The following is a 22,258-nucleotide window of genomic DNA, read 5'->3' on the forward strand; positions in this document are numbered from 1 at the left end:
CTTTTCACATCTCCTTAAATCCCCCGAATAAGGTCCGTTTGGCTGGTGCCAGCGGAGCGTTTAGCAGAGCAAAATACAGCTGAGTGGGCACTTATTTTGCATTTTTGCTGCTCTGTGCTAACTTAAATGAAAGAATGCATCCTGGTCTAGAGGCTTCAAGCTTTCCGCATTGTTTAATCTCGCCCGAATCCCCGAACGTAACATCTAAGGCAATCTGCAAAAGCCCAGTTTAAGCAAATGAACAAATTAGTTAACGCGTAAGCCTTTCACTTGATTTCCTGAGGAAGGCCGGTAAACCCGGATGATTAACCAGATTTTTTTTTTCATTTTCCTTCATGAGATGAAAATCAGAAGTGGCCACACGTCACATCTTTCCTCTGAGTGATGGATCAGGAAACCAGAGAGCTGAGCGCAGAGAGAGACTTTCACAGACTCACAGACTTCACAGTCTCCAGCACAGACACACATCAGTTTAGCGGCGGAACATGTTTTTTTTGGTTTGTGGGAGGATTGACCCTGTGACCAATAATGAGATCACTGCTCAGTGCACCTCTGTGCGATTTTAAGCAGGCTAAACTGCTCAAAAATACCCCCCCCCCCCCCGTGACCCGAAAGAGACATGAGCTCCCCAGAAAGCCTCATTTAGAGGGGAGCTCTAAAATATCGTATTTTTTGGGTGATCTTCTGCATACATTTACATTTTCCTGTATATTTAAATTCCTAAAACTATTATAATAGATAATTCATGTCTAATGAACACAATGCTGCTCATTCATGCGGGGGGGCACCTTGGTCTGGTCTGTTTGTTGTCCCAGGCTAAATATTGTCCGTATGAATCGAAATGTGTTGAGAGTATATATATTTGAGCACCCACCGACAAAAAACAGCCCCCCCGGCCCACAGCATAAGGGTCAGGGTGTGAGCCCAGCAGGAGCAACCCCTGCCTCTTGCTTCATAGAGAGAATTTTAAAAAAGAAAAAAAAACACACACACACAACCTGCCCTCTCCTCCGCCTCATGGCCCACATCGGTTCTGCTTCTTCTCATTTTTTCCCTCTCAAGTATTTAACGCGCACACCATCTTATCATATTGCATCACATCAACCCCTTCCTGCACTCACGCCCTATATGCACACAGGCTCTGTTACGGCAAAGTGTGCCCCCCCCGCCCCCCCCCCCTTCATACTCACATCCAGCGCCTCCTGCAGCTCCTCCGCTCCTCCCTGGAGGCTTTCCGTCTCGTCCAGTTTCTGCTCCAGCTGGTCCAGGAAGGCGTTCTCCTGCTCCAGGTAGGAGAGCAACTCGCACCAACACGCCCATACCTCCTGCAAAACACACACACACACACACACAAATAATCAGGAGGCACAGAAAGAGACAGAGATCGAAAGGATTAGTAAATGGATTGATTAAAAAATAAATAAAGAGTGATGATGCAGCCTAATGATTCTGGCAGACAAATAGTGAAATACGTCAGCCGTAAAGTCGAATTATCAGGAATACCAAGACGCAGAGGTAATTAATACTCAGGAACATGAGGCAGAGAGGAGAGTGGGGAGATGGAGAGGAGACTCGCATGGAGGGGGGGGGGGGGGGGGGGGGCAGAGGGGGGGAGGGAAGGAGGAAGGAGGTGAGGAAAGACAAGGACAGGTGGCGGCAGACGACTACAGACGCCGTCTCAACTTTCTCGCGGCGTTGCTTCATATTCACCGGCATCTGCTCGACATCAACGTGTTTGATGGGTCTGTTTCCATCTGCCAATTAGCAACAGTTGGCCGCAGTGATTGAACTGGCTTCCTAAAAATGTAAAACGAAGCTAATGGGGGTGGGGTGTGGGGGGGTCTTCTGAGCAGATTTCACACTTTACAAGGACACAAAAAACAAACAATACTAAAAAAGTGCACGGCAATATTGGCTGATGTTGGTGGCAGCATGTAAGTTTATAGCATCAACAAGTGGACTACTATACTATTTTTTTGGTAGACCCCCACCTAAAATCGAAACACTTTCTGTCTTACAACAGGTAGTCCTCAGTTTTACAATATTTGCACTCGTGACGTGGTTGAACACAGCAACAAAAAAATGGTCGACAGGTGTTAATACGGAAAACACATTTTATGGTTGCCTGATTGCACAGAGAAGGCCGGTCATTACGCATGAAACACGAAACCAAAGAGCATCCAAAAAGCACATTTAGGGCGTTGTAGTGTTTGAGGACTTCAGCACCGAAACCTTTGGAATAGCCCGTCCACCTCCAATCCAACTGGCCTTCGGTTGCTTTTAATATTTGAGTATTTTCTAAGCTTTTATTTTTTTATGAAATGATCTTGCAAGCTTTTATTCCGTTGCTGTTTCACACTTGTGCACATATTTCAGAGTCAGTTCGCCCCAAATGATTAAACATTTAGCCATGCAGATAGTTTTAGTCTTCAGATATCTGTCTCTGAGAAGAATGGAACCCCCGACACGCACTCAGCTTGCGTCTCCATCACTCCTCATCCCATAATTCCTCAATAACCCTCCAGATTGAGCGTTAAACATTGAAAAGGTCTGGCGTTCATGAAAATTGATTTGTTTTTGATAAAGCCGGCAATTTGAAGGTAACATCTAAAATGCAGGACAACAGGTGTTGCTTGGCCAACCTCGCTTCATCTATAATTTACTGTAAACACCCTCTGAAAACACACACACACACACACACACACACATACACACAGTCATCTACCCACATGCACAGCAACATGCCCTCTAGAGATGCCACTGATGTTTGTGACCCAATATGTAAGCATGTTTTTGCCTTGGGCACGCACACACACACACACACACACACACACACGCACCCACACACACACACCCTCCCTCCTTTCCTCCCCGCCATCTTTTAAGTGCACCTTGTCTTTACCTTCCAAATGATCACACAGAAGACAGGAAACGGGAGACAGATAAAGTTTCATACCTCCAGAGTTTTGCATTTCCCATCCAGGCGGCTGCACAGGCGCTGGTAGTTGGCCGTCAGCACGTCCAACTCAGACCGCAAGGCATCATGGGCCGTGGGCGGCGCCTTGGCGATGAAACTGTTCACGCTGTCAGTCAGGAGTTTGACCTTCAGCTCCTTGGAGTGGACCTCCTCCTGGGCCCTCTGATGGAGAGACGGAGGAAGAGAGACGTGAATTGACGCGAGTTTGCGAGCTAGCTTACAGCTAACGCCTGTGCAGCTGATACAGTGCATTGGCCGCTTGGGGAGTATGAACACAAACAGTCCACCGGTCGATGCAACTGGGAACTTCAGCCGTTATGGGAAATATTGGGACATTTTAAAAAGTACAATGTTTCTGGTAGAACTGTCGTAGAGGAAAGTACAGGTGTTTGTTGCAGATACGTGTAGAGGGTGAAGCCAGAAACCTAATTTACTGTTCTCAACTGTTTTGACGCACTTCTGCCAGGCTGCAATACGCTACAAAAAAGTTCCGGTGTATTTCAACCTGCCGCAGTCCCCATAAATGTGCTCATTGCCCAGTGGCCTCATTTAAGGGGAATATGGCAGGTAGGTTGAAACATGCCGGAATAATCATTTCTGGTTCTTCCGACACAGTTCTCTTGACTTTCAAGACAGGACGTGCTGCGGGGCATGTGTGTGAATATAAGGCGAGGTATGAGGGGATTTTGTCGATTGTATTGAAGAATTCAGCGTGATTTTGCTGTTTGGCAAACCGGAGCACAATTTTGGTGTTTGTGTCTCGCCATGGAACACTGAGCGAGAAAGCGATAAGATCCAGTCAAAAACAGTTTAACTCTGCTTGTTCCCTGATGTTAATATGTTGTTGCTGAAGATCTACACCTCCAACACCTGAAAGCAAGCCGGTGTCCGCGTAAAAACGGCGGCTGAAAAAAACTGGAATGACACTGGAATTGCGTGAAAAGGACCTGGAGTTCAGTCGACGTGGCTCGCGAGCGCATTAACGAGCCGTATCAATAAAAGTCTTAAAAAGCGAGAGGAAAGAGGGGCAGATGGCAAAAGATAAGGAGCAAAAGAAGGAAGGGAGACAGAAAGAGAGGGCTTGATGGTTGGACGGATGGGTGCACGGGGGAAAAAAAAAAAAAAATGAATCAATGTATCTTCTGTTGACAAAGCCACCGGGTGTGAAGAGACAGAGAGAAAGAGAGAGACGGAGTGAGAAAGTAAGCCGAGGAATCAATGAATGAAGGAGTGTTGCTAATACTTTCCCAAACGAGGGAGGGAGGAGAGCAGTACAGAGGGGGCGGGGAGGGGGGATTAAGAGAATAAACGAGAGAACAGATTCACGAAAGGAGTTTCCTTTAAGCTCGGAGCAGAAAGGGGGAGTAGAGGAGAGGAAGAGGAGGTGAAAGGAGGGGGGGGGGGGGGGGGGGATTAGCGAGAGCAAGCAGAGTGAAATCAATTTTTAATTTAGTAAAGTCAAGTAAACTTTTTTTTTTTCTTCTTTTCGAGGGGACTGCTACTGCCAAGGCTTATGGGTATATCACGAGGCAAAACGGTGTCATACATTTACATCACAAATGCGCCGCATTAAAGTTGTGAAAGCTCCAAAAATAATTTAAAAAATAAGGTACGGCGGTGAATAGGAGAATCGATGCGGTTTGATACAAACTTGAGGAACGGAGGGAATGAGAGCGAAAAAAAAAAAAAAGGGACACAAAGCTGTGAGCGAGGAGCAGAAGATAAAGAGAGAGAGAGAGAGAGAGCTGGTTTTGAACTTCAACAAAGAAATGAGAGGCCAGCAGACGGGGGCGTTATCGACCTGGAATTAACCGGGATCACAACAGGGCGACGGAGAAAAAGAGGAAGAACAGCGGCAGTCGGTCAGATCTGGGCCTCCACTGTGAATATAGAGAGGACCAAGATCATGATTATCGGGGGGGGGCAGATGTCAGGGAAATCCAAAGAGGGCTCTACTGACACCGAATGAACACATAACCCTACAGGATTAGAACTAAAACTTGAGATGGTGAGGGGTGTCAACCACTTTGGTTTGGTCCAGACTTAAATATCTCAACAACTGCGATAAGGAGAGTCATGAAATGAATACCTAGGGACTTTGGTGACACCCGGACCTTTCTTCTCACGCCATCATCAAGTCCTCAAGTCAAGTTTCGGACTGGACTTCGTGGTAAACGGACTCCACTTGTGTTACAGTTTGGTCTCATTCACTTCGTACTAGCAAATGTTAGCGCGCTATTACGCTAAAATAACACAGTGAACACGGTAACCATTGCACCTCTTAAACGGCGACATGCTAGGTGATGTTAGCATTTGGCTCACAGAGCCGTCAGCATGGCTGTAGGCTCTAATCTTGTCATTTTATCCACGATTTCATCCATTTTCCTCCATGCTTCCCACCATTACGTTTACATTAAAGAGATTTTGAATGATAGTCGCTTTGTCAATACTGTACTTACGGTCACGGTCACGTGAATAAAGCACATTTTGAGTTGATTTCCGTCTCTGCCTCCAACACACCCTCGGATCCTCCACAACCTTATGTGTCCGGTTTGCACCCACCTTGAGCTCCTCCACGGCCTTGCGAAGCTCTTCCGGCGTCTTGTATGTGAAGTCTCTCTCCAGGTAGTCTTCCTCGGCCTGATTGATCCACTCCTGCATCTCCTGCATCTCCTTCCTCAGAGCCATGGTCTTATCAAGGCCGCCCTTCAGAGCGGACTTCTTAGCGTAGGCCTAAGACACACAAGGACACAAGCACTCAAAGTCGAATGGGCACATGAAAGCCGGGAAAAGCACCCTCTGGATGAAGGTTGCGCACCTGTTTGCAGACGTTCTCCCACTGGCCGTTGAGTTCGTCCAGTTCTTTCTGGATGTGGATGGCAAACGGCGGCTCGGCCTCTTTCTTGAGGTAGAGGCCCACTTCGTTGATGCCGTTGACGCTGGGTTGGATGGTGTGGATGTCGTTCACCAGAGCCTGGCCAGTCAGAGTGCAGGGCGGAGGTTACACACAGGTGAATTACGACATTTTGGTCTTCATGAGAAGTCTTTGGTTGGGCATTTTTTTCGATTTCATTTTCTTTACGAGTGGTGCTCATTTTCAATTTCCTATCCATTTCCTTGAGGGATATTTTATAGGGTCTTGGATATTTTATGAACTTTCAGGGTTATTTTATGAATTCTCGGGGGCATTTTTTATCCCAAGAAGATTTTATTTTTATCTACTCTGTGCAAACCATTCTCAACCTTTTATCAACCTGCCCCCCCATTGAGAAGTGTCGTATTGACAACCTTTCATTTCCTTTTTATTTTTTTTTTAACGAGACAAGGCCATATCAAGCCATAGTTTAAGTCCAGAGTAAAGTCAGTTTGCATGGTTTCCTCACCGTGCACTGCTCTAACTGTTTCTCCAGAGCTTCAGAGTCTCCCAGCGCCGGCCATTCCTCATTCAGGAACACGTCCACGTCTGCCATCCACTTCTTCAAAGTCTTTACGTCATTCTGGTGGAGAGAGACGAGAATGAGTGCGGAGATTAAGTCCACCAGCGAGTATTCCATGGTTGCTAAACCGGACTCTCAGGCAACATGTGGTGATCCCTCGAAGCAGTCTCACCTCAAACTGCATCAGTTTGGCCATGAGCTCCTGGATTCTCTGGGCGTTGTCTGTCAGAGTGGTGCCGAGTCGCTTCCAACGCGCCATGACCGCGTCCATCTCGATGCGGTACCTGCGGGAAATTGCAGAAGCTTATTGGCTTGTGACGTGACATACTTCTTTACCGGTGCATCACTAATGCAGACTTCCCGTTTAGACCATTTCCTACTGAAAATCAGCGTAAAATATCAGCTGGTTCCAAACTAGCGGGTCACAAGCGTGTCAGTAAACAAAAGACTTTGAGATGCAGTGACTTCTTTTTAGATAAGTACTATTTGCCATGTCTTACTTCTGGCTGATGTCTGGCGGAGCTTTCTGGAAGACCTGCTCCACGGCCGAGGTCAGGTAGTCCACCTCCCCCTGGTGTTCAGCCAGAGCCACCTGCAGGGCCTTGAGGGGCGAGAGAGAGAGAGAGAGAATGAGAAAGAGAGAGAGAGAGAGAGATATTGTGTGGTTCTGTGCTCATCCAGGAATATTCGGATTTATACATTTGAAATTGTTATCTACGCTTCATATAACTACTCACAAAACACAACATAATATAATATTTGAACCTGAGTTGTCGGACGACCCCTTAAGAAATTCACATATTGACATGTTAAGGCTGGCCAACAACATTGTCTCTGACACCAACCATGTCCTGAACAGTGCATTCAAATTGTTGCCATCAATCCGGAGATAGGGGGTTTCCACGATTTAATGAGGCTAGACTGAAACACTCTTTTGTGCACCAGTCGGAGTTTAATCCAGGATCAAATGCAAATTAAAGGGCCCTGAATATTGTCCTCTGCGACTGAAATGTTTCTTGTCTTCATTTTTAAGCAACAAATGTACTCGAACCCCACCTCTAAAAAAATACATGTTCGTTTACATTTTGTCCAATCTGCATCGTGTTAAGTCACGCTGCTTTGGCTGCAAGTCGATCCTGTATACACTGCACGGACAACAATCACTGGATTACTCCGATACCAGAGGAAAAAAGTCTGAAGTTAGAAGAAGCGCCTTTTTTCATGCAATTTCAATTTCAAGGATTTATAGGCATTCGTCCTCGATGGACGTTGGAAAGCGTGACAGTGTGTGTTCGATGTCTTTGTTATTTTATTTGACTGAGTGACGACTCTGAGAAGAAGTCGGGTGCTGTTTGTATCCGTTTCAGGGCACATTCTCTGAATAATACTGTATATATTTGGCTGCATCTCTTACACACACACACCCTTCCATGCAGAATCTGTTGAGATCTATTTGTTCAAATATGCATTATGTATTTTTCTATATCAGTGGATACATCATATTTGAGTGTGTGTATGTGAGGTTCTATGAAAACACATCATCCACTGGTGACATTCAGGTGTTGTTCAAAAAGAATCATAAAATCATTCTAAATATATTCCATCATTAAATCCAAATGCAATAATATGAAGCATCTCTAATCCTAAAATGAATTCATGCACTTTATAGCATATGAACCGCATGTTTACCCGGCCTCATACTCAGGACAGAGTTGCCCGGCGCTCCAAAAATCAATCCTCATGCTGGCGTCTCCTTGACACATTTATCAGCAAGTCTCTGTAGTCTCACATCTCCGTCTGATTTATCGAATAACCATCTATCTATGTGAGCCCCCATGCCTCATGTAAATGCCATGGAGCTGAAATGCTTTGGGCTAAAAGTCATTTGAGCTGTTACATTGCCCAGTATTGAGCGGGGTGAGATGGAGGAGGGGGAGGGGGGGGTGAGGGCCGGCGAGCATGAGAGGTTGTGAGCCGCCGCAACACTTGGCTGCCGCGTTTAACAGTTTGTAATGGAAGCCCTTTCACACGGTTTGATTTTGCTTCTCCTGCTGTGCGGGACGGATTACAAAGTGGATAGGTGAGGTGAATTTTAGGTGGGTTGCAGTGGAAGGGTTTTTTTTTTTTTGGATGGGGGGGGGGGGGGCGTTCACACCAAGGTGGCTCAGAGGCTTAGTTTAGCTTAGTTCAAGCACAGCCCCTGGACAGGACATCCGTCAGTTATTATGGCTTACCCACAATCCTTCTGCTGCAACACTGAATCCCAAGCAGGGAGTTTGGTGCCCCCCCCCCCCCCCCCCCCCCCCCCCCCCCCCCCCCCCCCCGCTCCCTCTTTTCTTTCCTCCTCCTTTCTCTCAATGATTTTCTTCCTGTGACTGACTCAAATGAGTCCCACACACAAGTTTGAGATGAGTGAGCTCCCTCTATTGGATTAGGGATCCAGATGCAAAGCGTAACAATCCCTGTGACTTATTTGAACCTGACCGCGCTGTCGACGTCGATGGACAGCCTTCCTCCTATAGGGCTGGGGTAACATGATGAGATATATATATATGTATGACACATCAACCCCCCCCCCCCCCCACAGCTCAGTCACATCATTGCTCCAGTGTTCCTCGATCTCTATCTTAATGTCTAGTTATATAACATCTGATGGTCATATCCAGAATTCATAGAACCATAGTTACATATGTAACTCGTTTCAAAGTCTATACAGGCCGTTAACAGCTCGAGTTTCACTTGAACCCCCCCCCCCCCCCCCCCCCGGGATTTTTGTTGCAATAAACAATATATGGGGACCAGGATCAATTTATAGTATATTATTATACACTGTCATTATTGATCTGATAGTAATGAAAGTTTAACTAGGAGAATGTGATTCTTGAAACTGATGTAACATCCATTGGCTCCAGATTCTTCATTGTGTTTCACATCCAACTAAATATCGTTGGATTTGGGACTGTTTGTTCGGACAAAAACCAAACATTTGTCGACAGCATCTTGGGCTTTGAGAAGCGAATTGCAGTCCTCAATCAACGATATATATAGCTCACGCCACCCTACTGCAAAATCACAAATCAATCACAAGATGTAATAACACCAACATTATAGGGAGTGATCGAGTGCTGCTACCAGGCCATTAATAACTTCGACCAGTAGCTGTGGCTGATATTAATAAGCGTCTCTCTTCAAGCTGTCAAGTTACCTCGACCCATCATGGCTGTTTTTAATATCTGCTAGAGTTCTGGGTTTGTTTGTTTTTTTTTATTTCGAACAGTGGGTCAGGATTCAAACACACCTGACGGGGAGCGCTCATTATTTCATTGAGCAAAGTTGACGAGAGAGTGAGGGGTGATGCTGTCATCTGCTTAAGGGAGGGTTTTCCGACCACACACACACACACACACACACACACACACACACACGCGCGCGCGTGCCGGCTTAAGTCCTGTCCTGTGTGAGCGATGAGAGAGGGAAACAGATTCCAAACAGTGCTGGAAATGAATGCCGGCTTATCAGTATGCAGAATGAATTCCTAATTATTATCTACAATCAACTTTAATTAATCTCAGGCTGCAAGGCTTGATCTCCCTGCTACGCTACAAGACCATTATCACACACACACACACACTTTCCTCTATGGTGTGACCTTGACTTAAGTTGAAGATAAAAAAATCAACACTTCTAAGACAACAACAAAGTAATAAAAAAAAATAAAAGCCCTTGTCGTCTTCTGACGGGAACTACGGATCAACGTTGACACAATGAAAGAGGACCGTGTGTGTGTGTGTGTGTATTCGCCTCAGTATTGTATACGTACTGACGGTTTTTCGGAGTTTGTGTGCATCTGTAGGTAGATATTGTGATAAACAGAGACACTGATTTGCTCCACCGGGATTTCGCTCACCCGCCTCTCATAATTGCGGAGTTGTAGACAAACACACACCGGCGGGCAGACCAGCTCTGGGCCTGCTCTCTGCATGTTAAGCAGATGCAAGGCGGGTTTCACAAAAACATTGGGTTTGCCGCCGAATTCTCGCCGCTCGCTTTTAGGGTTTGTGACGGTGCAGTTTAGTTTCGCTGGTGGAGCTTGACAGTTCACACAGGATACAGGACGGCAAACGAGCTGTTATTTTATATTGTTGTTATTAACAAAAGGAGAAGATTTAAATGTTCACAAAGCATCTTTCAGTCACACTGCACACAATGCTGTCAGTCACCGCACACACTCTTTGAACCAGGCGGCCCTGCAGGAGCGAGTGAAGCGCTCCCTGGTGATTTTTTTGGGACAGGGAATGCATAATTCTCTGGTGGTCTGAAGGACACTGCACCTGCCTTTTGAGTAGGAAGAGTGGTAGCACTACCAAGGGTGGGGGGGGGGGGGCGGGTTGGGGGGGGGGGTACAGGTGTCAACTTGTCAGCTGTCGTTTCTGTCTTTGTCTCTCTCCCTCTCAGGCGCTTAACTGGTTCAAAGGGAGGCTTTGCAAAGAAATCGAATATCCTCTTTTGTGACATTGCCTTGAACCGCCAGCCTAGACTGACCCCACTTGCTAGCGTCCCCAGCTGTGAAACACAGCGAGTCTCAAATAATGCCCAGGGGTGCGGTCGCCACGAACGAATGAAGGCCGTCACAGCCGCCGCTGAATTTTCCGCACGACGGTCCTGCAAATGTCTCACAATGACATCCTGGTTTGGAAATGAAGGCATTCTGCCCACTGCCATGTTAGCAGGCTTTTAATTTGGATTTGCTGAGTTTGTATCGAGAGCATAATGCGGTAGCAACAATTTAACATTGCAAACGGGAGCAGATGAGAAAACACGGTGGCTATATGACCAAATACACTTATCAAACAGAGGGATTTAGAGATAAAGGCCTGGGACCTTTTGCAGTCGGGATAAATAAAGGCCCTGGCCGGTATTTGAGAATTTACATTTACTGTATGCATGCGTGAATGTGAGGGCGTGTGAGGGGGGTTACGGCACAGAAAAAAAAGAAAAAAAAATCGTTCTAAGAAAGTAAATAAGAATAGGGATAGGAGAAATAAATAAATAAAAGAGGGGGGAAAAAAAGATGAATCATCGTAATAACGGGAGGTGGAGGTGAGCTGGGTCTTGCAATTTCCTTTGCCATTAACACCTGGTTATGTCTCAAGCAAACTTAGTTGAAAATGACCTCTTCTTTTGAAAAAGGACACTCCATCTGCCTTAATGATTCGTTCAACAGGGATTTTGTGTGTACAACTGTGATTTGGGGATGTCCCAGTGTATCAGATGCAAGCAATTTACTCACAAGGGTTGTGGGTATGAATCAGACTCTTGGTTAATGGGGCGTGTCATCTGTTTTCTCTCCCTTCTTTATCCCCTGCCTGCTACCTCAAAGAGCGGCGGAAGCGCATCCTTTGAAAGAGTGCTGCTTTGGCAGTTTGGCGTCGCCGGTGGCAGTATAACTTTACTGCTCGTAGTAAAAACTGATTACAGTGTTACACAGCCCCACAGGATTGTAGGGCCAGGCCCATTTTGGCATTTTATGGGAATTTGTAAACAGACCTGAGCGGCAGTTTTGTCAAGAGCATACACGGTGATACAGAGCAAATCCGCCTATCAGCCGAATCACTGTTGACTCCAAGTGGATAATGGGATTACAGTATACCCACCTAACAGCACAATTACCTGTGATTCATACCACATAGTGAGTTGCTACTACACTACACTACACTACACCGCGTGGTCTAAGCCCTGATAAATGAAGTGATGAGCTAAAATGGCTAAAATGTCTTAACATGTCGAGCTTTTGAAACAACATAAACAAGTTAAAAAGAGTGGCGAAATGTGGTAAGAGTCACAGTTTAAATGTAAGCACTTTAGCAGTTGAAGTGTCAGTTGAAATGTAGGAGATGATGGCAGTTGAGGATTAACCACTGCAATGATCTCAAAGTGTAAAAGGCGGTGTGGGGATGAACGCAGTTGACTTGTGCGCTGAAGAACAAGATACAAGAGACGTGTTAAATATCAGTTCAAGTGTAATTACTGGGAGCAGTGGAACCTGCATTTAAAAAAAAGCACAGAATGAAAGCAGTGGAACTGTAAGTTCAAAAAGCAAACGATGATTGCGATTTGAGGGTTGCATCAAATTTCAGACGAAGCGGAAGCGCTGAAGGCAGTTCATGTGTGTGCACTGTAAGCGGTTGAAACGCCAGATGGCGTGTAAGCACTGAAAAAGGGTATGAGTATGGTAACGAGGTTGAAAATATGAAGGTTTTCAGTCCCAGACTCTTTTGTGACATTGCCTTGAACCGCTAGCCTAATTGACCCCACTTGCTGGTGCACTAACTGTCAAACACACGGTAGGTAGTGCAACATTGAAAAATTGTGATGGTGTGTGTCGGCTGGTATGTGATGCGGTAAGTGCTGTATTTTTTCAAACAAAAGCAGTCTCAAATAATGGCCAGGGGGTGTGGATATTCTCATTTGCATGCTGTCTATGTTTCACATCTTTATGCATGCCGAGATGTAAGACTGGTGAGTAATGGTCATAAGCGTGCATTCTCTCAGTTGATCCGACTTATTCAGAGAGTGTATAACCACAACATTTGTGAGTCGGAACAAAACTGCTTATAGAAGATCTACAATTTTGATGAGTTTCAGCATCAAAAACAGTCATTTCAATAAATGTAATTCATCTGATTAACTTCCTCGCTGCAACACTACTTCCATATAAATACTGAAAGATATAGAGAGATAAATACACATTACAATACAGTCAATGTCCCATAGTACAGTATATATGTGTTACTATCCTTTCATACCGTGTGACCCCAAAAACATTTATTTGGCTCTGACAGCACATAACTTTCATAACTTCTGAATGCACGCAAACTCCAGATAAGATATTAAAACAGGAATACATCACTCAACTACAGACCTTAGTGTGGGAGTGTGTGTGTGTGTGTGTGTGTGTGTGTGTACCTGAACATCCTTCAGTCTCTGCTCCATAATAGGATACTCTGTAACGGCCATGGAAGGGATGGCCAGCTTGGCCTCGCACTGTTGTAACCATGCCAACAGTGTTGATATGGTTTCCTTATAACGAGCCGGGGGCAAGCTCTCCAAAACTAGAGACAGACAGGGAGAGACAGAGAGATATGTCAGAGAGAGGCTGCCGGAATGGATGACACTTTCTGCTTAAATATCCAAACACATGGACAGATACCATCCTGAGTGCTTCTCTCCTGCAGTGTGAACATGCTGCTGTGCTAGATTGTGTTTGCTGGAAAGTTCCTTTGAAATAATTGTTGATTAATGACTATTATTTGTCTGTATTATTTTTCTGCCTTTGTGTGCAATTGGAAAGAACCCATTGAGGGAAAAAGCCCTCTTTTGCTGGGATGTGCTCTATTTCAGTTTCACTCGATTTACTTATAAAGATTATGGTCTAGCTCTGTATAAATAAAACTGAAATTGAAACAAATCAATCGACACAATCAACCAATGCATTGTTATTGACTGGCCGAGGTGCTGGGCTGGAATTTCTGGCATTGCCCTAAACTGGTTCTGTGTTTCCATATATATATGATCACATCTCTTCCTTGGCCAAAATTTGGTTTGGAGTGCCTCAAGGGTCCATTTTGGGTCCTTTATTTTCCCTATATATGCTCACAATAGGCCACCATGGCATCTAATTTCATTTTTATGCTGACGACACACAGCTATTCCTTCCAATAAAGCCCACTGAGCTTGCTATGGTGCATATTAGAGAACAGTGGATTGCAACCACTTTTCTTCTTTTCACTTTCAACTCAATCCGGACGAGACAGATATTCTCATGAGTGGCCGTCATATATTTTTGATCAGGTGCGTGCATGCATTCATCATGCATCATGTCTTTCACCTGCCTCAATGAAAAAGCTTTAGAGAAGCTGGCTGTAGACTCTCAAGACTTTTTTTCTTGTATCTATTGCGGATGTCTATGTAGTAACCTGATGCCCCAGATGGTTTGTTACACAGAACAATCTGAGAAGTCGTCCTTTGGCAACGGTTTTGCAAAAAGGGCAGGCGCTGTCAAAAAATACTTGGCAGGTGATCGGATGAATCACCTGTGTATCACCGTCTATCAGGGGCTAACTTCAACCAATCAGGAACTTTGCAAGCTAGAGCGCAGTCAGTGTAGTTAGCTACGTAGTTAGCATGTCGGTGGATGATTCTTGCCGTCTTTGTGCTTCTCGCTGTTGTCACACCTAAACCAGCAGCCAGTAGTTCCTCATAGGACACTGCTGAAAAAAATCTGAAAATAACATTTTCCTGCTTGTAAGTGTTCCATGTGTGAAATGTTGATTTCTTCATTTTGAATACTTCTGACTCTTGCATTCACCGCAGTTTATGATTTTTATATTTCTATCATGGATGACTGGCAAACAGACTCTTTTCAATTCGTGCTAACAAAGCGTCCCTGATTGGAGCTTGAAATGTGCTGACCTTACCTGAACTGACTTCAGAGACAGAAAGAGAAAGAAAGCCACAAAGGGGGGGGGGGCAAAAAAAAAGAAGAAAAAAAGTATCATTTAAATAAGTGCAGCATTCCTTTCAGAGAAATTCTTTTCTATATGCTTTCTCAGCTGTGCTTGAGTTTGGCACAGCAATCTGCCTGCTTGTGTCTGCGCACACGCTCGCACCGATCCACGTGCGAGTAGTTAAATGTGTGCGTTGGATATCTCGGCCCTGGCGTGGGTGAGAAAAGCGCAGTGTGGCACGAGGGAAGAAGCCGTCTGAGTGTGCAAAGAAGTAAGAGTTTGTCTCTGGGCTGTCAGCATCTTTCTCTATCTTTTCTTCTCGCTCCAGCTGCCTCTCCCTCTCTCTTCCTTTCTTCCCACACTCTCTGCATTCCCTCTCTCCCTCGGTATCCTTTTCTCCCAGGTTATGCTTTTTTTGTTTTCTCATTTCATTCATTTCATTCTCTCCCTCATTGATATACATGCCTATCCGCTCTTGTTTTTGTCACAGCGTGTCTGATTTAGTTTTTCTTGTCTTGATGGCCGCAGCTTTCAGCTTGTTTTTCTGTCTCATTAAGTCTCATTGTCATTGTTTTCACTGAGAAAGCCGCAGTGAGCATCACACACACGCACACACACACACACACAGTGAGAGTAGCACTACAAATTGGACTAAATGACTCACTGACACTCTCACTGGCTGCTCACCATGAAGGCAGGTGAAAAGGTGCAACCACATGGGTGAGCGCTGAGTCAGAGTCACCCGACTTGTGACAGGATGACGCTCACGGCTCTGAAAATTACAGCCTCGGAAAGACACTTTCCTCGATTCCTGTCAGATCGTAGATCGCTTGAAACTTCGGCATTACTTGTTACCCCGGGGTGAACCGCCAGAGCCCTCCGGGTCCTCGAGAGAGCGCCTAAGGTAAACTGAGATCTAATTGTGAAAAGTATTACTTCTCATTTTATATTTATTAATATTATCCAAATCATTTACCGCAGAATCGGAATAATCTCAAGGCAAATTAACCTCCCCAACTTGACTACAATTTGCCTGTATTAGAAAAATCAAGCACAGAAAAGAAAAAAAAACCCTGTGTCCTCACCCTATCAGGATCTTACCTAGTGGCTAGTTAAAAGGTAAAAAACTAGGTAAAAAACATCACGTCAGGGGGCTCTGATTGGTGGTCCCTCTATAATTTATTAGATGGCCTTGTCAATATAACAAACTGAGCTACATTCGGTTAAAACTAACCGAATAAAGAAACAAATAAATAAATGAAGGGCACACTGAGCACTGGTGCGCCTTGTTGTACATTTTAATCCCATTAAGTGAGTGGAACCCCGTGGGAGAAAGTGGGTCACACGATGCATTTTTTGGTTTATGCCCTTGGTGAGCAGTTTTAATTTAAATGAATGGGCGCCCGCCATCCAATTCTCATAATATATTCATGAGCTACATCCAGCTAGAAGTCCTGAGGAAGCTACGAGCGGCTACTACAACCAAAGAAACAGGTGACATTATTGCAAGCCTGCTGGTGACACAGTTATCGTGACTGAACTTACAGTAAGTTGACATTTTTAACCGCGAAAGGATAAAAGAGATTTGACCGGCTTGTAACGTTTTGCCTTTTGACATCTTTCTCTTATATCAAAGCAAACAGGTGAGCCGATTTTAACTTATGAAACAGCTGCTTCATAACATTTTTTTTTTTAAGGGAAGATTAAATGCTAAGCTAAGCTAACTAGCCGCTGGCTTCATATTTATCATACATGCACAAGAGTGGTATCCATCTTCTTGTCGACTATAAAGCAAAAAAAGCACATTTCCCAAAACGTAGAGCTATTCCTTTGTTGTTGATGAGGATGGATGGTAGTGAGCAATAACGGAGAGTTTTTGGATTCAGGATTTTCAACTTAAACAAATAACTCTTCGCCTGTTTGCAAAGCTGCATCTATCTCACTCCTTTTAACTCCTTACAATGTCATTCCATGCATCTCATGAAAGTGTATTTTGTTGAATATAAAGCCTAAATACATGAAAAAAATGTCACATTCAAATATGTGTTTGCCATCAGCCTAATCATCTCTTAATGTGATTCCTAACAGAAATCCTCTTTTGTCTTGCCCTCTCTGCAGAGACGTCAGGTCAGTGCGAGCATTAATTCAGCGCTGGAGCTGGCAGACATTCAGTGTCTCGCCCAAGGATACGTGAACAAGGTGGATGTTTGCTGCACCTGGGTCATTCCAATAAAAGGCAGCCTCGCCGTGCAATTAGAGCTATCGTATGATTCTGAAAAGGGCTATTCAGTTTGTGAGTAATTTCAACATGTTTGCATCTTTGACTCCAATTCAGGAATAAAATAATAACGATAGTATCAGCAATACATCATAATAAGTGATGTTTTCTGGCGGATTGACTTATCAAACAACCTTCTACAAAAATGCCGTGCCAAATACATCAAACACAGAAAAGCTTTGTGGTGGTAATTGGAGAGCAGATCATATGGAGACAGTGCGGTATTCATCCCAGCATCGACCCACACTGAGAGACGCTGCTGTAGGCTGCAGATCTGTCTGCGTGATCTCAAAGCAGTCGCTCTGTATTCCAACAACCACAACAAGTGTGTCTGTGCTGAATGTCGGCTTGCTGGTGCTGTTGTGGGTAGAGACATTTGCCACTCCGTATCCGTCTGATACGGTGTGTGGGCTACAGCAGGCTGTCAAGGCTGACTTTCAGCAGCGGGAAACTGAACAGTCACTTATATCCTCTAAAGAGCTGGATCCAGAGTCCTGCACAGGCCTGGGAACTCAGTCTCGGTAAACACATAACAAGTGCCAGTCCTATGTATGTGTGCCTTGGAGATTGTCGCCATCTTGGTTACTTGTGACAACTAGCATAGGATATATAAAGCATCAGGAAGCAAGGTGGTCACTTAGGGGGGCCACCAGCTAAAGGGGCGCCGAAGAAGAGGAAGATTTTGTAATTTCATTGTTAAATACACCTAATGCTTGCACTGTATCGCATTGTTCATTCATCCAAATATCATGTCATTATATGATTAAAGCTGGGATAAGTCTCCTAATAATAGTATTTTAAAAAGGCCCAATTGCGTTCCATTATGAACGCACAGCAGTGTGAGTGAGCGACCCGTAGAGCCACAAAATATAGACAACGCAGTCAGCAGCTACTGTTGAATCTCTAAATGTCTAAATCTTATCCATCTACCTTCTAAAACAGATCCAAAGTACTGCAGGAAACAAAGGAAGCTTTGGGTTTTTAATGCAAAGCTCTTCAGCTGTGAAAGTAAATCGAAATTGCTTCAGAAATGTCAATGCGGGCCTGCTGTAGACAAACTGTGCACTGCAAGTTGGAAGTATAAAGTAGGAAAAAGAAGAATCAAAACTAGAACGTCACTCAGAGCAGAAATCCGAAAACCCAATCGTGTGATTTGTGATACAGCAGACGCAGCAGCCACAATTAAAAAAGCTAACAAACGCCTCCATTTCTTCCTCCCAATTTCTGTTTTAATGAATATCTAATTAAAATCTATTTCCAGGAGTGCTGAAATCACAGAGCATGCGACCTCGCAGTCCTCTGCAACATCGTTTCTTGTTCGATTACTGTAAGAAATGAATTGCTTTTGTTTGGAACGGAATGAGGGATCATTTACTTTTACAGGGCTAATTGAAATGTCCTGTTATATCTTGATAAAATGCTCAGGCTTTTAAACATTTTCAGAGGGCTTTAATATCCACTTTGAAGTCATTACTCCAGGTTCATCGTTTAACATTTCTAGGGTTCTTATTCTACAAGTCTGTCGTCATTTGTCATCCAAAGATCCGATGACTTGCCTACGAAGTTAAATAATTGGTACTAAACTTCATGCATCAGTCGGAACTGACTGAATACTGACACGATCCATTGTTCCACCGGTAACTTGCACTGTATTGAGTAAAACAATTGACTCTTGTTGCTGAATTTTGTTTGGTAATATTGCATTTTAGTCTGATTTTAAATTGTCTTGCTTCTCCATCGCATGTACCCACACATATGCAGTAGCCATATGGCTGCCACAGTGTCAAGTGTCCAGCTGGAATCATGTCGAGCAGTCACGAATGCGCTGTAGTTGATGTTCATCTGGCAAGCTAAGAGAACCAAGTAGAAGGAACCATTTTCTGGGACGCTACTCACAGGGCTAGTCGGTAGACCGCTGTAGCTGTCAAGCTAAAGGCTAACATGCTAGCACCAGTCAGCCCCAATTATGGTCACAATAGAATTGTCAGCTAAGTCATTTCACGAGCTAGTTAGCTTGGTCGCTGATGGGACAATACAATGCCTTTCGCACCACCGTTTTATTGACTCGCAGACAGAGTAGTTGAGGCATCGGTGAGACCACGTATATCAACAGTCAAGCTGGTGTAGTGTCATAAATGATAAGAATGATGTCCAAATAAGTGTTTTGAAAAATAAAACTGTACATTTTAAGAAGGCAGCACTTACTCTAACAAAGTGAACCCACAAGCTATTCAAATTGAGTGCATCTAAACAACAGCAAAGGTGCCAAGGTGTAGTATTCTCTGTCCTAAATGAAATGGGGGGGATTAAGTTTTCGCAGTGAATCAGCATCTCTCCTCTCTCACCTAGATGCAGCTGCCTCTCTCTCGCCCTCAGATCCTCCAGGACCTTGAGGTAGTGCTCTTGGAAGGCGCTGATGTCGGCGTCCAGGAAGGCTGAAGGGTCCTCCTCCCCTTCCTTCTCCTCCTTCAGCTCCTTCAGCCGCTTCTCCAGGAGGTCCACCTGAGGCTGCAGGGAGGCCAGGCGAGCCACCTCCTCCTGGCCAGGCAAAAAGCAGGGGGAGAAAAGGGTCAGCCAACCACCTAGGCCGAGTCCACTGTTACCATGGAGATTCTTTTTTTTTTTTTGGGGGGGGGGGCGGTCTGTTTAACTAGTCCATATGTCCAATAAAAACGGATCTGCTGAAGTTCCACGCCATTTGCCTTATGCTTAATCAGTTCTATTTTACAGAAATGTTTAAATACATTCCCAACTGTTAATGAATAGGAAGCCAAGCAGGAAATTGGACCAGCTCAGCAAAACCAAAATGTAGCTGTGAAACTATTTGTCCCCGAATTTCCAACTGTACACGGAGAGAAATGACTGCTTTATCATCCCAAGAAGCGGAGAGACGAACAGTATGTAAGTTGAATACGTTTTTCTACACTTTTCAACATCTGGTTTGTGTTCACCACCACAGCAAAAAAAAAAAAAAAAAAAGCAAACGCTGATGTTATATTACATTTTTTTTAATGTGTTGGTGATGCCAACCGACCATTCACTAAGTCTAACTCAGTCTCTGGATGGCTTTTTAAAGTTTCCAGCTGACTTGTACTCAAACAGGAACCCTGTAAAGTGTCTTAAATATGCTTTTCATGGCCTTTTGTGACATCACGCCAAAAGACAGAGGCTAAAGGTAACGTTAACGGGGCCCAAAAGTCAGCACATAGAAGACGTGAAAACCACAACAACAGTTCTTGTATTGCGGTACAGAGCTAGTTAGTCCGAATTATGATAAGAAAAATTATAAGATCATTCTAACATAACCCTGTTTAGCTGCTTAGCTTGACATTGTTTGTCTTTTCAAACAGCACGTTTTCACTTTTAACAATAGGCTGTCAGGATGAAGTTATCTTGGGTAAGACAGCTAGCTGGAGCTGCTGGAGTGTAAACTTCCCCAATTCCAATAAAGAGCAGGACAGAGCGGCTAATGTTAGCCTAAACTCTGGTAGCATTCAGGACTGCTTTGGGGGGGGTATATAATATATAATACATGGTTTTAAACTAAAGCAAACTATTGTTTTTAGTGGTATGCTAACTCTTGGCCTTAGAAAGACATGCCTCGTTACTACAGTTAGCTGCTCATGTTCACGATTGCAATTTCGGATCACTCCGACAGCACCATGCCTTGCTAAGTTAATAAGCTACAATTGTGCAATAATCAAGACTAGTCAAAGATGTGATGCCTTTTATATGTAACCATCACAAAGTGAGGTGTAAACAGAGGTTTTTGAATGAGCTGGGGGTTAGTCGACAAACATCAGCTGACGGTAGAGTTAAATGTTATCAGCTCCAGATAACGTTGGCACAAAGTGGTATCAGTAAAACTGGCAGTAACGGACCCGAGAAGGTGGGCCTGATTAAAAATAATGAGCTGCGTGGGTGGTCTGTGTACCAGCCATGTAAAGCACTGATATCATGAACCTTCATCAGGGATAGACGGAGCGTTATTTCCAATCAACAAAGTTTCAGTTCACCTTTGAGCTCCTTCAGCTTCCAGACAAAACAGCTCACATTTGCCTGAGCATAGAGCCTAATCTGCGAGGAAACACTGGGTCCAGTACCATCTCGAAGATAACGTCATGGGTCCTACACGTTGGCTCACGTACACCATTTTGATTTTCCAATGCTACGCTAACTATGAAGCTAGAGCAAAAGAGTTAAAAACGTAAAACAACACATTTCTGTTTGTTTGTTAATTAGTCAAATTTCGAGGTGCTGGTTGGGGGATTTTCTAAACTTTGGACTGCTTCCAGTCTTTATGCTAAGCTAAGCTGCTGGCTCTAGCTTCATATTTAATTGACAGACACGAGGGTGGTATCAATCTTCTCATCTAACCCTTCGGCAAGAAAGCGAATAAGCGTATTTCCCAAAATGTCAAACGATTAATTTTTAGCAAATGTTACTCAGACAGGAGGAACTAGTTTTTGGGGACTATTTGCAGTGGCGGATGAGTCCACATTTGGCGCTCTGGTAAGTAGCAGGGCGGTGTAGATGGGATTGAATCAAAATAAACTACAGTGTGTGTGTGTGTGTGTGTGTTCATGCAACAGTGTGACTCATTGATGTGTTTCTAAGAGGTTTAAGATATCAGGCTTTGGATACACACTCAATACTTTTCATCGTTGGTTGAGGTCTTTTCACAAGGTTTGGTGACAATAAGATAAATAAAGAATATCACCAGACCTATCCTTTAAACCAATGAATCCTCTGATTTCAACTCGTCCTGTTTAAAACGCACACGGATTGAGGAGGACCAGTCCAGGTGAATTGCAGGATGTAGCTGGTCGGGCAGGTTAATATTCATTGAACTGTCCTGGGGTGAAGGCTTTGAATGTAGCTCAGTCTTATCCCCCTGTAACACCCAGCAAGTTAACACTCTCAGCCTAAAGCTAAGAGACACACACTTTCTTCATGAATAATGTTCGAAAACACAAGCATTTATAACCTGAACAGAATAAATTTTCATAAGCCGACAGTTGGGCGGTATGATTTGCCGTCGGGAAGGTTGGAAAGTTTC

The 22,258-nt window shown here is 44.3% G+C and overlaps 1 protein-coding gene across 1 annotated transcript in view; it reads right to left on the reverse strand.

Annotated features, from left to right (window-relative positions):
* LOC139306974 (dystrophin-like) overlaps window positions 1–22,258 on the reverse strand; it is a 100,034-nt gene that overhangs the window by 30,235 nt on the left and 47,541 nt on the right. Inside the window, exons 21-29 of the mRNA XM_070930936.1 lie at window positions 19,545–19,737; window positions 13,381–13,526; window positions 6,915–7,015; window positions 6,587–6,698; window positions 6,361–6,474; window positions 5,796–5,951; window positions 5,540–5,710; window positions 2,957–3,139; window positions 1,191–1,325 (exon numbers count right to left, since the gene is read on the reverse strand). Of these exons, the coding sequence (XP_070787037.1) occupies window positions 1,191–1,325; window positions 2,957–3,139; window positions 5,540–5,710; window positions 5,796–5,951; window positions 6,361–6,474; window positions 6,587–6,698; window positions 6,915–7,015; window positions 13,381–13,526; window positions 19,545–19,737 (1,311 nt within the window). The remainder of the gene's footprint in view (window positions 1–1,190; window positions 1,326–2,956; window positions 3,140–5,539; window positions 5,711–5,795; window positions 5,952–6,360; window positions 6,475–6,586; window positions 6,699–6,914; window positions 7,016–13,380; window positions 13,527–19,544; window positions 19,738–22,258) is intronic.

This window comes from Enoplosus armatus, chromosome 24 (assembly GCF_043641665.1).
Source record: "Enoplosus armatus isolate fEnoArm2 chromosome 24, fEnoArm2.hap1, whole genome shotgun sequence".
Taxonomy (NCBI): Eukaryota; Metazoa; Chordata; class Actinopteri; order Centrarchiformes; family Enoplosidae; genus Enoplosus; species Enoplosus armatus.